Here is a 17245-nt window from a genome sequence, read left to right on the forward strand (position 1 = left end):
AAATCTCTCACAAGCCAAATAAAAGTATTCCCTTATTAGCCACCAAAAATTTATAGTACATTTGCTGATTTTGACCTAAGTTAGTGACAAGACACCTCTAAAACTGAAATAATCATGGCACAGGATATACCTCAATTCTAAGAAAAAGAGGCAGCTTTGAGAAGACTAAGAATTATAGGATTTATTCATTCTTTTTCAATGAATGCGTGTCTTGAGAGTATCTCTTAACAACTTCAGTGTAGCATTAGCATTTTCTGTACAAGCATCTAGTTCTGAAATCCACAGTCTGTCATTAACTCAGCTGAGGCAATGCAGCAGCTGGGTCTGTCTACCATTTGCTCCACATCAGTGCTTTCTTTGTGCTTAAACTTAAACTAGCTTGCATGTGCAGAATGTTTACACATTTCCAAACAAAGGGGTTTGTTGAGCTTCTCTTTTTATTCTCTCATGGACTTTTGCTTCAGGATACTTATAGTGAAGAAGGGGTACATAAGATTCAGTAAACTGAGCTTCTATATGAAAAGAGGTTGAGAAAGATATGCCTAAGAGGTAAAATTGAAACAAACGGTACTTGCATGTATGCATTTCTTGACAAATATGTTTGCCATAATGCAAACCGCATCAAATAAACCAACTGAAAAGAACATATGCCAACACGGCAGTTCCAAGTAAATAAACTATTATTAATATCAATATTTTTCTATGTTAAACAGTTTTTCTAGTCATTATAACTAAAGTGCATGTATGTACATTTAATTAGATAGCTTCTACAAGCTCAATCCTCACATACTTCTCATCTTACCCTACCAGAAAGAATGAGGCTGACCGAAAGAACAAAGTACAAGGAAGTACTTGCCAGTACTCCCAGTTTTCACAACTATTTCACCCTATGCTGAAAGAAGCTACGACAGTGTAGTGGTTTGAACCTTATTTCCCACTATCAGAATCATGAACTTACAGCAATTACGACATTTTATGGCTAACTACACTCCAACTGAAAAAGAAATACTGGCAGCATATGAAAGAGTTTGAGTTGCCTCAGAGGTGATTGGTACTTAAACACAGCTTCTCCTGACACCCTGAATACCAGTGCTGGGCTGGATGTTCAAAGGGAGAGTCTCCTCCACCTATCATGCAACTGATGCCACATGGAGTAAGTGGATTGCATTGACAGGGAGCCCAAATCACCGAGGAATCTTAGAAGTCATTACACGCTGGCCAGAAGGTAGAGATTTTGGGATGTCACCAGAGGAGATGGAGATGATATGTGCAGAAGAGACTCCACCATACAATAACTTGCCAGCTAATGAAAAGCAGTATGTCCTGTTCAGTGACAGGTTATGCCACATTGTGCAAAAGCACCAAAAGTGGAAGGCTGCTGTGTGGAGCTCCACCCGCTGGGTTGCGGAGGCTGCTGAGGGAGAAGGTGAATCAAGTCAGTTCAGAGAGGTGAGAGCCATCCAACTGGCTTTGGATATTGCTGAGTGAGAAAAATGGCCAACGCTATATATCTATACAGACTCTTGGATGGTGGCAAATCATTTGTGGGGGTGGCTGTGGCGGCGTAAGAAAAACAAGCAGCAGGTAGATCAAGCTGCTACGGTTAAAGTGACTCAAGCAGATCTGGACTGGCAACATAAAAGTGAATTATTTTTAGCTCAACAGGCCCACGATGCCTTAGGCCATCAAGGAAAAGATGCAACATACAGATGGGCTCAAGATGAAGGGGTGGACTTAACCATGGACACTATAGCACAGGTTATCCATGAATGTGAAACATGTGCCTCAATCAAACAGGCCAAGAGGATAAAGCCTTTATGGTATGGGAGGGCGATGGCTGAAATATAAACGTGGAAAATTTATTACATCACACTGCCACAAACTCACCAAGGCAAACACTATGTGCTTAGTATGGTAGAAGCAACCACTGGAAACATATTGAGTGCCCCATGCTACCACTCGAAACACCATCCTAGCCCTTGAAAAACAAGTGCTGTGGTGACACAGCACCCCAGAAGGAATTGAGCCAGACAATGGAACTCATATTCAAAACAGCATCTTAGACACTTGGGCTAAGAAGCATGACAATGAATGGGTTTATCACATCCCTTATCATGCTCCAGCTGCTGTCAAAGTTGAGTGTTACAACACCTGCTTACAACCATTCTGAAACCAATGGGAAGAGGGACCTTCAAAACCTGGGATGCACATTTAGCACAAGCCACCTGGCTGGTCAATACCAGAGGCTCTGCTAACTGGGCCGGCCCTGCCCAATCCAAGTTGCCACATACTGCAGAAGGTGATAAAGTACACATAAAGAATATCCTAGGGAAGAGGGCTTGGGTTAGTCCTTCTCCAAGAAAAAGCAAACTCATTTATGGGATTCTTTTGCTCAAGCACCAGGATGCACCTGGTGGGTAATGCAGGAAGTTTATTGTGTGCCACAGAATAATCTCACTCTAGGTGAGAATGCACAGTAAATTGTATACATATTATGATGTTAACTGCTGCTGGCATGATGCAGAATAGTGTGGAATAAGGGGTGAAGAATGTAGTGGTTTGAACCACATAATATTCCCTATTATCAGAAATCATGACTTTATGACAATTACAACATATAAATGCTGTAGGGGGTTACCACACTGGACACCAGATCCTTGGTCTCTCTCTCGTTTTTCCAGGTCTGGAACGGGCAGCTGCATTCCTCGCTTGTTATGGAATCCGGACGGTATTCCTTTTCCTTTTTCCTTCTGTTCTATATATATATGTATATGCATTGATGTAATCTGGTATCTTTGTAGCAGGAGTAAAATATTCTGTGTAAAATCAACTGAAAACTCTCCTTCTGCCTTTTTTTACCTTCCCTTCCTTATCTCCTGGCAGGATAAAGGAGATGGGAGGGAGCATGGTGGGGGGGTGGCAGTGGGGAAGTTTAACCTTTGTGCAAAACCTTTACAGACAGCTCCTCGAGATTCACTTCAAGATGAGTTGCTTTCTGTGTAATAGGCAGATGCACAGAGCAAGGCCATGTTCTTCAGCCTGTTTGTACATGGTTCCCTGCTGTTACAAAGAAGGCATTGACCAGAAGAGAATTCTCCCATCAAAATGCAGCCCAAGGCTGCTGCAGTTGGCTGCTAACAATTGAAAAACCCACCAAACCTTAAGAATGCATGGTCATCATGTTGACAACTAGTAAGATTCTCCTTCATCTAACTCATGCAGTTTCACAGAAAGGTATTCTTTTCTGCCAAATACATAGTTAAAAGAATGTTACCAACAAATAACTGCCCTCAAATACCCATGAGGGCAGAAAGGGGGCCTGCTTCCTGAGGCAAGGGGCTTTTTTTTGCAGAAAGATGTCTCTCAATGTCTCCCACCCTTCACCACAGAACATCAATGAGTAGAACTGTAGTGGCAATTGAGAAGCATAGGTCTGAAGAAGAAATACTTCATCCATGGCGATACACCCAAACAATTGTGTGACACAGGTATTATAAACCTTAAGGAATGCCACATCTCAGTTTATAATGCTTCTATCAAACCTCCACCTATAAAATCTCCATCACCTTAGAAGACATTAGGAGAGTGGAAAAGAAATCTCCCACTGATTTATCTAACACACAAAGTCTATAAACTTCAGAAGAGTCAGAAGCCAAGACAGTTGCCACACACAATAACCCCCCAACAGCTCAGTATGACGAGGAACGTAAATCACCCCTTATATTCTGCATCCCAAAGGGATAGGAAAATGGTTCATATCACAGAATCACACAGCAACATTCAGGTTGGAAAAGACTCTTGGGATCACCAAGTCCAACTGACAACCCTACTCTACAAGGTTCACCCCTAAACCATATCCCCAAGCACCACATCCAAATGACCTTTAAACATACCCAGGTTTGGTGACTCAACCACCTCCCTGGGCAGCATATTCCAATGCTTGACCACTCTTTCTGCAAGAAAAGATTTCCTAATGTCCAGTCTAAATCTACCCAGTCGCTGCTTGAGGGCGTCCCCTCCTGTTCTGTCACTTGCTACGTTTGAGAAGAGACCAGCACCAGCCTCTCCACAACACCCTTTCAGATAGTTGTAGAAAGCAATGAGGTCTCTCAGTCTCCTCTTTTTCAAGCTAAACAGTCCCAGCTCCTTCAGTCACTCCTCATAAGATTTATTCTCCAGGCCCTTCACCAGCTTCCTTGCCCTCCTCTGCACTTGCTCCAGCACCTCAACATCTCTCTTGTATTGAGGTACCCAAAACTGAACACAATACTTGAGGTGTGGCCTCACCAGAGCTGAGTACAAGGGGACAATCACCTACCTATTCCTGACGGACACAGCATTTCTGATACAAGCCAGGCTTTCTTGGCCACCTAGGCACACTGCTTCCTCATATTCAGCTGCTTGTCAAATAGAACCCCTATGCCCAGTACTCTCAGACTAATTTTATGTCTGTTTTAGATGGCTAAAAATGCTTTCAAAGAGTCACATAGTATGCACAGAAGTTACATAATGCGTTTTTTATGAAGATTTAAATGCAAACCACACTGCTTTGTAAGCAATCGTGTTTCCTAGACTTTCACAGAACTGGTACTTTCTACCTGACAAACTACATTGAAAGTGTCACAGATGTCAGTGTCTTACTTGTTCTCGTTGCTGGCATCGTATCGAGGCATAGGGTCAAAATCATTTCCATTGACATCAAAACTGGCCTGCGAATCCTGTAGCGAACAGAAGAAAATGAGTTTCTCATTAGCCATTGACTCATGTGGTCTATACACTCTTCAGTAGGTTCCTACAAGAGAGCACTTAGGCTAACTAGCATTCCTGTGGTTTTATGGTGATTGCATTTTTAAGGAAAACATATATTTAATAATCACAGAATTTACATATTATATTTTATTTTTGAAAAATGGATAAGGATAACAAACACCCTGAAAAAGCAGAGTTCCAGTGCCAGAGAGGCAATAGAAAGTGGTGTTTCATTTAACCAAAAGTCTGCATTTCTTCTAAGGAGCTTTTGGACGTTAAGAGAGTTCATTCTCAAAACTGGGATTTTGCTATGTTTCAAGATTCAAGAAACTATCGTTACAATGATACCTGAAACACCAGTCATAGTTTCAAGGAATAATATCATTTTCTTAAGAATACTGCTACAAAAATACATCTTGAAATGCAACTGCATTCCCAGTTCTCTTGGAGTAACTGCTTCAAGTATTTGCAAGGTATCTCTGTATTTTTGTTCCATATTTTACAATTACTGGAATTCTTACAGCTGAAAATAGTTTACAGAACAAATAGCTGCTGGTCTGTATGACTCACATCAATCGATGCAGTAGCACATGGTGTGTGGACATGGCAATTTCTCCTTTTCACAAAACCAGTCACCACATCCACCTCAAATAATCCTGTTTGCAGACCCACCAGCAAATATCTGACATATAGAAGGTATTTACCATCAAACAAGTAATGCATGCTGCTTTGGGGAATTCCTTGCTGGCATGAAGAAAGGCAGAAGAGGTGGTAAGGGAGTAGCTGCTTTAGATTCAGTACTAGGACAGTACGAGGGTGAGGTGAAGTATGATACAATCTGAGTCATTCATTGAGGAGGTAAAATTTTATTTGACTTGTTTTAACAACTTGCAAGATTAAAATGAAAGATGTGGCATGCATTAGGATCAAGCATACATTGACACACAGGGCAACTGTCTCTCAGGTCTGTTTGTGCAGTTCTTGTATATCAAACCTGAGTTCCACATGCAGCATAGGGAAGGATACAGATGTAAGTACGGCTAACTTAGAATAAACAGCTTTAAACTGTGCACATGATTTTATGACAGGTTGTTAAAAGATGTTTTTGTTACCTTCATCTCTTCAATACTCTGTCCAAATGACAGGTCTGTGTTCAGGGCTCCTTCACAAGATGTGTATGTGTAATGGAACTGAACATATATGTGTGCCTTGCACCAGACATCTTCACCAGTCTGGCTCAATCCAAATATATTTGCTTGTTTTCTTATCTTGCATGAATGCACACACAGCATTCTTTATTTCAGAGAAATTGTAAGGTCCTAAATGTCATGTTCTTTCCAGTAATGTCTACTCCCAAAGCACAGGACTAATCACTCCAGCAAAGTGTAGCCCTGATGCTCTGAATAGCTTCACAGAGAATCACAGAATGTTAGGGGTTGGAGGGGACCTCAAAATATCATCTAGTCCAATCCCCCTGCCAGAGCAGAATCACCTATACCAGAGCACACTGGAATGCATCCACATGGGTTTCGAATGTCTCCTGACAAGGACACTTCACAATCCCCCTGGGCAGTCTCTTCCAGTGTTCTCTGTCATCCTCACAGTGAAAAATTTTTTCCTCATGTTTCTTATGCCTCAACTTCCATGCATTGCTCCTTGTTCTGTCATTGGGCATCATTGAGAAGAGCCTGACTCCATCCTCTTGGCACTCACCCTTTACATATTTATAAAGATTAATGAGGTCACTACTTAGTCTCTTCTTCTCCAATCTGAAGACACCCAGCTCTCTCAGTTTCTCCTCATAAGGAAGATGTTCCACCCCCCTAATCATTTTGGTGGCTCTGCACTGGACTCTCTCAAGCAGTTCCCTGTCCTTCTTGAAATGAGGGACCCAGAACTGGACACAATATTCCAGATGCAGCCTCAGCAGGGCAGAGTACAGGAGGAGGAGAATCTCTCTCAACCTACTAACCACACCCCTTCTAATACACCCCAGAATGGCATTGGCCTTCTTGGCCACAAGAGCACATTGCTGGCTCATGGTCAACCTCACATCCACTAGGACCCCCAGGTCCTTTTCCCCTTCACTGCTCTTGTGCTTGATCAAATATGACTTCCCTATGGTAAAACCATGCTGACTGCTCCTAATGACCCTCTTGTGCTTGATATGCCTAAGAACAGTGCCAAGGATAAGTTGCTCCAATACGTTTTTGGCGTTGGAGGTGAGGCTGAGTGGTCTGTAACTACCTGGGTCCTCCTTCTTACCCCTTCTAAAGACTGGAGTGATTTTTGCCTTCTTCCAGTCCCCGGGCACCTCTCCTGTCTGCCATAACTTACCAAAGATAGTGGAGAGTGGTCTGGCAATGACCTCCACCAGCTCCCTCAGCACCTGCAGGTGCATCCCATCAGGACCCATGGATTTATGGATGTCCAGATTACTTAACTGTTCCCTAACCCAGTCTTCATCAACCCAGTCTGCATCAAACAAGAAAATCTCCTCCTTTGTCATGCTTTCCTCTGGGGCCTCAGGGCTCTGGGGCTTCTCAAGGCAGTCTCCAGCAGTATAGATGGAGACAGAGAAGGCATTTAGTAAGCCCACCTTCTTTGTATCCTCTGTCACCAAGGCACTCACCTCATTCAGAAGTGGGCCTATATTGCCTCTAGTGTTAGTTTGTCTGGCAATGTATTTGAAGAAGTCCTTTCTGTTGTCCTTGGCCTCCCTTGCAAGCTTGAGTTCCAAGCAGGCTTTAGCCTTCCTAGTTTAGAATCGTAGAATCAGTCAGGGTTGGAAGGGACCACAAGGATCATCTAGTTCCAACCCCCCTGCCATGGGCAGGGGCACCTCACACTAGATCAGGCTGGCCAGAGCCTCATCCAATCTGGCCCCAAACACCTCCAGGGATGGGGCCTCAACCACCTCCCTGGACAACCCATTCCAGGCTCTCACCACTCTCATGGTGAAGAACTTCTTCCTCACATCCAGTCTGAATCTCCCCACTTCCAGCTTTATTCCATTCCCCCTTCAGATACTGGAAGGCCACAATAAGGTCACCTCGGAGCCTTCTCTTCTCCAGACTGAACAGCCCCAACTCTTTCAGTCTCTCCTCATAGGAGAGGTGCTCCAGCCCTCTGATCATCCTGGTGGCCCTTCTCTGGACACGTTCCATCATGTCCATATCCCTCTTGTAACAGGGGCTCCAGAACTATATGCAGTACTCCAGGTGGGGTTTCACCAGAACGGAGTAGAGGGGGAGAATCACCTCCCTTGACCTGCTGGCCACACTTCTCTTGATGCAGCCCAGGATCTCGTTGACTCCCTACATCCTCTGACAACAGTCTTATACTCCTCGCAAGTGGCCAGCCCCTCCTTCCATGATCTGTAGACTCTCTTCCACTTGCATATGCTCAGCATTTCCTTACTTAACCATGTGCGTCTCCTGGCTCCCTTTCTCGATTTCCTACTTGTTTGAATGCTCTGATCTTGAGCTTGGAGGAAGTGGTCCTTGAATAATAGCCAACTATCATTGGCCCCTTTGCTTTCTAGTACCCTGTCTCATGAGATTTCCCCTAGCAATTGCTTGAAAAGGCCAGAGTTGGCCCTGATGAAGTCCAAGGTTGTGATCCTGCTTGGTATTCTATTCCTACTACACAAGATCCTGGACTCCACTATCTGAGGCTGCCCTCAACCTTCACCACTTCAACCAGACCTTTCTTGTATCAGGTTCAGTAGCACTCCTCTCCTAGTTGGCTCATCCATTGTTTGCATTAAGAAGTTATCATCAATGCACTGGAGGAACCCCCCGGACTGCAGCTGGCTGGCTGAGTAGGCCTTCCACCAAATATGGGTAGTTAAAATTCCCCATGAGGACCAGTGCCTGTGATTGTGAGGCTGCTGTCAGCCACCTGTAGAAGGGGTCACCAACTTCCTCATCCTGATCAGGTGTCCTGTAATAAACACCCACAACAGTATCAGTCATGCTAGCCTGACCCTTAATTCGCACCCACAAACTCTCAGCTCGCCCCTCATCCACCCCTAGACAGAACTCAATGCATTCTAGTTGCTCCCTCATGTAAAGAGCAACTCCACCACCTCACCCTGTTGACCTGTCTTTTCTAAAAAGGACATAGCCATCCATGACCACATGCCAGCCTTGTGAGCTGTCCCACCATGTCTCTGTAACTGCCAGCAGACCACAACCCCTTGACTGCACATGGATTTCTAACTCTCCTGTTTATTCTCCATGCTGCATGTGTTGGTGTACAGGCATTGCAGGGAGCAGGATGAGCACACCAATTCTGCCCTGGGAGGGTGAGAGGCCTTCTGGTCTTCATTAATACTAGAACACTGCCCCACTGGTGCAAACCCAGCAATAAACCCATCCCCTTTTGATTCTAGTTTAAAGCTCTATGAACGAGCCATGGTAGTTCTTGTCCTAGAATACTTTTCCCCCTGTGAGATAAGCCTTTCCCACGTACCACCTTTGGTCCTGGTGTCAGTGTCCTATAAAACCAGACATTATCAAAGAACCCAAAGCCCTGCTTGTAGCACCAGTCTCAGAGCCAGGTATTTATGGACTGAACTCTTCTACTCCCTTCCATATCAGGGCCAGGTATTGGAAGTAGGGAAATAAAAATAACTTATGCCCCAGACTCTTTCACCAACCATCCCAAAGCCTTGAAATCTCTCTTCTTTCCCCTCAGACTACAGGATGCAGCTTCCTTCCCACCTATCTGGAAGATCAGTAATGGGTAACAGTCATGTGACTGCAGCATGGTGTGGAGTTCTCTAGTGATATCCCTGATTTGGGCTCCAGAGTTCCCTATGATGAGGGTCAACCCTGAATATTGGGACCTCTGTTCCTAGCAGTTCAAACTCTGACACCAACACAAAAAGTCACCCACTGAAGAAGGAGCTTCTCCTCACATTATGCAACCTTCCAAGCTATATTAAAACAATCACTTAAATGTGATGAACCACAAGCAAACATAAACCTTCTGAGGCAACATCACACATAGTACACAGAAAACAAAGGACACAGATCTACTACGAAGTGTGAGGGAACTCACTGGAGTTAAGACAGACCCCAAAATATTCTATACCCATTTTTAACTGAGTGAATCACAACTCATGTCCATTTTCTTTAATATTTTTTCTAGCAGCAAGATAAATAGCTTTAAAAATAAACACATGGAAGTCTTTGAAAAAAGCTACTGTCTTGCTAGCTAAATGTGTTGGCCAAATATGGACTTCACTTGTATGCATTAACTGAAAAGCAGTGTATCGCACTTCTGAGTTCCAAGAGTGTGAGGTTATTGAGTAAAACAATTACAGGAAAAAAACAAAAGAATTCAATGATTGTTTCCAACTGTTCAAAAATTCAAGACTTTGCTGTAACAGGCATCTAGATAAAAAAATATATTCAGACAGAACATAGTCTTAAATAAGACAATACAGATTACCAGAAGTTGTCACCCTTTCTGCCATTGGTGTTACCATTTGAGGAAACTTTCAAATGATTCTTCCTCTTTCAGTCTCTCCGTCTTTCTAGGAGCAGTAAATTTATTTGGGGTAATAATAAAATAGGAAATCTGAACTCCTGAGGACACTCACATAATTCTGCATCAAGTCTGGATGGTTTCTTTCAATGCCATCGTCCAGGATGGTAACCACAACGTTCTTTCCCGTGTAACCTCTTCTCCAAGCACCTACTATATTCATATCTGATTGGCAATGGTGGGTGTTATCACTGCAGTGCTGGGGGGAGAAGAGGAGATAAAGATGTTAGATGTTGCAGATAAATAAGCCCTGTAGGGTTGAGACATTATCCTACTTACATTAATATTACCATTTAAATCAGCACATGAGTGTACTGATTTGAACAACTATACAAAATCAATACCTTGAGGCAGAAAATAGTTTTAAAAGAATGTCAAATTAAATTATTAAATATTTCTCTGATTTCTCTTCATGCTAAGCAACAGAAAATGAACGTGACTAGCCATACTGAATCACTGAAAGCCATGGGTAAAGCAAAGCAAGCATTCCTGGATGTTAGGCATGCTCATTTGAAATGTGTATTTGAATTATTTGAATATTTTTTCACAAAAACAAACCATATGTGGATAAAAGTAGCCTATACAGAAATGGTCATGAGAAAAAAAAACAACTTGCTTTTTGGGGTTTATATGCTGTAAAATTTCCTGACAAAATGTCTGGAAAGTAACCCAGATTCATTTCCATCTACAAAAGAAGGCTTTTGGCAGGTTTTGTGCAACATCAACAGGAGATGAGCAGCAGTTAAGAACCTGCAATCAAAACAACACCCTGAAAAACTTGCAGCTTAGTGTCAGATGAACTGTAGATAGATTGAGAGCAGCCTAGGGTATAGATTTCAGAGCAAGCAACTTTGGTATGGTAGAGAAAGGAGAAACATTAAAATTGAAAGGCTGTTTCTTGAGATGAATGCACCCAGGAAAAAAAAAAAAGTGAAAGGAAGCAAATTAACAAAGGAACTTACATCATAGCAATGGTGGCCACACCCAGAGGCTCCACCTCACTTCCTGCCCCCACTACCTTCTACGCCCACCTCAGACTCATGTTTTGGCACACTACCATTTTGTAATGAATATAAATAGACTCACAGGGATGTGCTCTGCCTTCACTTAGTCCATCCCACTCTGCCCAAATGTAAGCACACTGAAGAACTGTTAACCACACTGGGTGCAAACTGATATCTGAGAACTATTACACTGTAATTTTCCTCCTCCTTTTTCTCCAGTTTACTGTCCTGAACTGTCATTCACAAACCAGAGAATTCAAGAGTGGTCATTTTCTATTATTAAAGCATGATTATATTGTTAAGGATTATATATATGTACATAGTATACAGTTTCTCTCATGGTCTTTCCCTTGTCTTCAAATATCCATTTCTTTTTCTATTTATCTGCACAGAAAGGAGCTTGAAAGACTTCAGGGAGTAGTTCCAAGGAATGTTACAGGGTAGGGTTAATGCTTTTGTTCTGCATATTGCTTGGGAATGCTTGTGTTGCTGGCTTTATGAAATTAATTAGTCTAAACTTGCCGTCTGTACACTGAATGCAATGAGGTACATGTGAGGCTTTCTAACAAGGGAGATCAAAAGCATGTAATGTTTCTAGATGCCTTTGCATTTTTCAAAAGTGTTACTGCATTAAGCACCAAAAAACACCTGCAAAAGCTATTAATATCATCATTCACATTTTGCTGATGTGAAGACAAGGAGACAAAAAGGTGGAAGCACCAGCCTCCAGAACAGAGTAGACCCAAGAGAGACCTGCAATGGGCAATCAGGATTTTCAGTTCTGGCCTCCAGTCAAATTTATTGGACCATTACACTGGCCCTTTGTACCCCCTCCTCTGAAATGCCAAGTGACCCTTTGGCTGCTTTGCTGATTGTCCTGTACTCTCTTCTTAAGGGATGAGCTCATTGTTTTGCTTCCATGACAGTCAAACCACTCAGATTGAGCAAGCATATGGGTTTTTAATCCCCATTCCTCTGCAAGCTCTTTGGCTCTCTGACAGAAGATCACTGCTTTTCCCCTTAATAATGTTGTCAGAGTCAGTTGTCCTCACTTACCTTACCAGAACTGCTTCTGTGGTGGTGGCTGAAGCAGGCTTATTCTTCAGCTACTTTGCTACATGCATGCAGGCAAACACAAGACAGGAGATATCTCTTGATATACCACATCCTTCTCTCAAGAGATATGTCAGGTCAAATTGATATTCAAATAATCTTGCTGTGGCATAAAGCTAGTCTAAACAAAATCTTTTTTGCATACAAGAAATTTGAACAGGGAAGTAGGCCTAACTGTGCACTGACATGGAACCTTGAATCACAGCACATGTACCACACTGATACAAAACATAAAGGCAGCAAAGAAACATCCAAACAGATGAATGGTTTGGTTCTTATGGTTACAATATATAACTTATTCTTAAGTCCTATTAAAAATATCATCTGTTTTCATTTCACCTCTCTTCCATACTCTTCTTCCCCCTCTCAACTATTTATTCTCTTCCCATTCCTAGCTTTGTTTTTCTCTTTGAACCACTTTGAACTCTCTCTCTTTCACCACTTAGATTCCAGTGTTCTTTGGTTCAGTATCTGATCTCAGATTTAGTTGGTTATTATGTCAATCTCAAATCACACCTTTCCCTGGAATAATGTCTGATTTTATCCAAATAAATAAAATTCTATACTCTTCTCTGGAAACAGTCACATGAAGGCTTTTATTAAGAACACTGCAAACCTTGGAGTGCAATTAATCTTCAAACACTATATAATATGACATAGATATGCTGTTCCACACTGAACAGCATCTAAGCCATTATCTAAACAAGTTTGATGATGACACAAAACTGGGAAGGGTGGCTGGCACAACAGAAGTCTCTGCTGTCATCCAGTGTTATCTGGACAGGCTGGAGAGATAGGCAGAGTAACTTTATGAAATTCAACAAAGGCAAGTGCACCTAGGGAGGAATAACCCCATGGATCAGTACAAGTTGGGGGCTGACCTGCTGCAAAACAGCTCTGTGGAAAAAGACTTGGGATGACCATGAGCCAGCAATGTGTCCTGGGATGCATGAAGAAGACTTGTGGCAAGTAGGTCCTCCACTCTGCCCTGGTGAGGCCTCACCTGCAGTACCTGTCCACCTCTGGGCACCTCAGTACAAGAAGGACCAGGAACTGCTTCAGAGGGTACAGCAAAGGTCTGCAAAGATGATTAGGGGACTAGAACAGCTGTCTTACGAAGAACTGCTGAGAGACTTGGGACTTTTTGTCCTGGAGAAGACTGAGAGAGGATCTTATCAATGCTTATAAACTTAAAGAGTGAGTTGTCAGGAGGATGAGGCCAGACTTTTTTCAGTGGTGACCAGCAACAGGACAAGAGGCAATGGGCACAAACTTGAACATAGGAAATTCCATCTAAATATGAGGAGGAATGTTCCATCTAAATATGAGGAGGAATGTTGAGTATGGTGGAGCACCGGAAAAGGCTGCCCAGGGAGGTGATGGAGTTTCTGTATCTAGAGTCATTCTAAGTCTGCCTGGATGCTGTCCTGTGCAATCTACTCTAGGTGAATCTGCTCAGGCAGCAAGCTTGGATTCAGTTATCTCCAGAGGTCCCTTTTAACCCTTATCATTCCATGATCTGTGGTTTATTACTTGGTTTCACCTCCACTCTTTCCTGCCCCTTTAAATTCCACTTTTCTTCAAACACATTTTTTTAAGGAATTTTCACTACTGGGTTCCATTCCGTAGTTTTTCTTTCACCCTGTGCTGCTTCTTTACCACCTATCCAAATTGTATTATCAGTTTCTTAGCAGAGAACTGTTTTCCAGTTAGTTTGGAAGCACTGTTTCAATTTACAGTGTTACTAAAATAAAAAATAAAAAAGCATATGTCATGATAATGAAAAATAAAGTGATCTAGAGTAAATGAATTTTATATCAATGAACAAGTAATGAATTTTATAGTACACCCTCAGTCTATTTTCCTGTTCTTTCTTCCTAGAATAAAAGCAAAGTTTGTCACGATGATGTACAAAAACTATGTGTTTGCAAGTTTTTATTAGATCTTTAATCTCTGAACTGTTGGTTTTTTTTTAATTTTAAGGGGTATAGTATAAAGTATGTTTGTCTACAAAATTTCTCCCCTCTCCAAGCAGATAAAGTAATTCAGAAATTTTCTTTACTGACATCATGATAAACAACCACAGTTGTTTTTATCTACCGCCTGCATTCTACCATCAAAATGAACAAACAGTCTCTTGCCCAGTTACACAAAGTAGTTTTACTGAGATTTTTAAAAGGCATTCAAAGGATGACATTTTAGTTAGGACTGTTTAATTGGAAAGTGTTAATGCCACTGGCAGTATTTAGCAGAAAAAATCTGCTAAATTGACAGACTCTTGGATTACACATAGGAAGAGGGCTGTAGTAGGAAAAATTTCACACACTGAACTTTTCTTATAATTGAAATGCAATGCTTATACCCACAAAATAATCACTTGGACATGCCTGCATAGGTAACTTGGAAGCCTGTCTTTATGCAGCTAACAAGCAGACATACAACTAGAAATGGTTTTCTGGTTTGTTTGCATAATGTTTTCAGTATCAGATACGGGCCTCAATTCTCTGAGCTATTTTGTGAAATTCTCTCTAAAAACTAGTTTATGATCATTATAATTATCTGAATGTTTCCTATCTGCTGCACTAATTTTTGTGGTCAAAGGCTCAGTGTATGCAGTTAGGAAACAGTAACAAAACTGAACAGTTAAACTGAGAACTCAAGAATCATATCAATAGCCAACTAATTTTTTTTAAAATTCCAGAAATTAAAATCAAATTAAATGAAAAACAACCACTCTGTCTCTTGCAATTCCTGTTAGTCTTTAAAAATGGTCGAGAATTTTCTAATCCTGTGAAATGCAGTCTCTCAGACATGGTATATTGTGCCCTTTGTAAGTCTTCATGAAGCACCTAGCACAGGTTTTCTGAAGTTTTTGAGTTGGAAGGAGTTTATTGACAAGACATTATCGAGATGTAATGGGATATTAAGAAAGACAACAGGATAATCTGAGTGACACCATTTTAAAGACTCGTTGGCACGTCTTGGATCTCATAAATAATTACTCTGATAAGATCATGAACAAGAACAGGAAAAAGAAGATTAAGTTTTCTGGTTTCATTAGAGTAATAATTAAATGGCCTTCTCACTTTTTTAAGTCTTTCATCAACATAAAAAGAAGGACACAAAGGGATTCTTAGAAGGTGAAAGCGTACTTGCAAATTTATTTTTTTTCTCTCAGATACAACCTGATATTTACTGCATGATATAAAGCAATTGCTAACTGCATAGGAAATTATTTTTTCTGAGTTTCGTCTTTAAATAATTTCTGAATATTGCTGTACACAGTACTTTTAAGCTTTAGCAGGAGCAGGCATTTAATACAAATACCAACACATCTCAAATGTAAGATTTTTTTTGCGTTAAATACTATCCGGAGTCATGTTTACTGAATTGGGCTTTTTAAAATCTGTGCCCATATCGGGAGAAATGAAATATTCCAAGAGCATACCATATTAAATACTTAACAGCAATTTATTGTTTATGCAACTTCAGAGCATTAGTTAATCTATTTCAGAGATGAATTTGCTTCTTAAGCTTTATTGATTCTTCAAGTTAACAAACAAAAATACACTTAGAGGCAATACAAACAATCACAGACATACATTATTTTATGCCTGTTTAAGCAATGAAAGAGAACAGGAAATCAATATAAAGGGTTTCTTGTATTCATAGGAGTACCTGATAGCTGTAGTGAGACAACAATAATTTACAAGACTATATTATATGGGGTTCTGCAGTGAAAAATAAGTAGCTCAGAAATCTTATTATTTGGCTGTGATTACATTGCTATTTTTTCTAAAACCAAAATAACTCATAATGTGATAAAGTTGTATTCAAGACAATTCCATCACTGGCAGCACTAGTTGTTTTTTGTAACCTGTGTGCTGGCTTAAACATGAGTCAGTTCAGGGAAGCCCCACAGGATGATAACAGCCTTCTTAGGAGTGTAAAACTTCTAGATCTGCAGACAGCAAAGTTTCAGAACCTGCAAACTGCCTCTAATAACACCTCTTCTTTCTACACAGGGCATGACCAGTGTCTCCATTTGATGATGTCTGTCTCTAGTCCTGTTTCTTTATTATGTGGCAGTAACATCAGAGAATCCTTCAAGGTAAGGACAACAACATAGCTAAGAATGCCTTATGGCTATTGTGCCTGTTCTGCTAATGCCACTAAGAGGCAAATAAGAAAAGCATCATTCAAATGAACTGCAGAAAGTCCCCCACATTAAAGGCAGCTAGAGTATGTCCACTTTGCCCTGGATGCATGGCATATTACAGACCTGGTACATCTTGTACATCTTTGCTCACATGTCAAGAAGTAGGCATCAATGTATGGACAGATTTCTCCCCCAGAAGTGTTGACAGACACAGAACATCTTTGGGAATCAGTAAAGGTAAGAGCGGGAAGAAAAATAATTTGCACAGTCTGTGGCTATTGTATACATGGAAATACATTTCTATATGTGGCTACAGCCTCTGAGTAGAGCAGCTGGAAAGCTGTCTGGCAGAAAAGGACGTGGAGGTGTTGATCAACAGCCAGCTGGACATGAGTCAGCAGAATGCTCAGGTGGCCAAGAAGGCCAACAGCATCCTAACCTGTATCAGGAATAAGGAGACAGGCAGGACCAGGGAGGTGATTGTGCCCCTGTGAGTGTCCTCCCCAAGTAAGTCCCCCTGTACTCAGCTCTGGGGAGGCCATACATTGAATACTGTGCTCAGGCCCCTCACTAAAAGAACCACATTGAGCTGCTGAAGAGTGCCCAGAGAAGGGCAATGAAGCTGGTGAAGGGTCTGGAAAAAAAGGTCTTATGAGGAGTGGCT

General features: G+C 41.5%; 1 protein-coding gene across 2 annotated transcripts in view; it reads right to left on the reverse strand.

Moving 5' to 3' along the window:
* The window catches only part of PCSK5 (proprotein convertase subtilisin/kexin type 5), a 265280-nt gene that overhangs the window by 182161 nt on the left and 65874 nt on the right, over positions 1 to 17245 (reverse strand). For both annotated transcript variants that reach the window (XM_054398161.1, XM_054398162.1), the window contains exons 4-5: positions 10361 to 10504; positions 4642 to 4718 (exon numbers count right to left, since the gene is read on the reverse strand). In XM_054398161.1, the coding sequence (XP_054254136.1) occupies positions 4642 to 4718; positions 10361 to 10504 (221 nt within the window). The remainder of the gene's footprint in view (positions 1 to 4641; positions 4719 to 10360; positions 10505 to 17245) is intronic.

This window comes from Indicator indicator, chromosome Z (genome assembly GCF_027791375.1).
Source record: "Indicator indicator isolate 239-I01 chromosome Z, UM_Iind_1.1, whole genome shotgun sequence".
In the NCBI taxonomy this organism is placed as follows: domain Eukaryota; kingdom Metazoa; phylum Chordata; class Aves; order Piciformes; family Indicatoridae; genus Indicator; species Indicator indicator.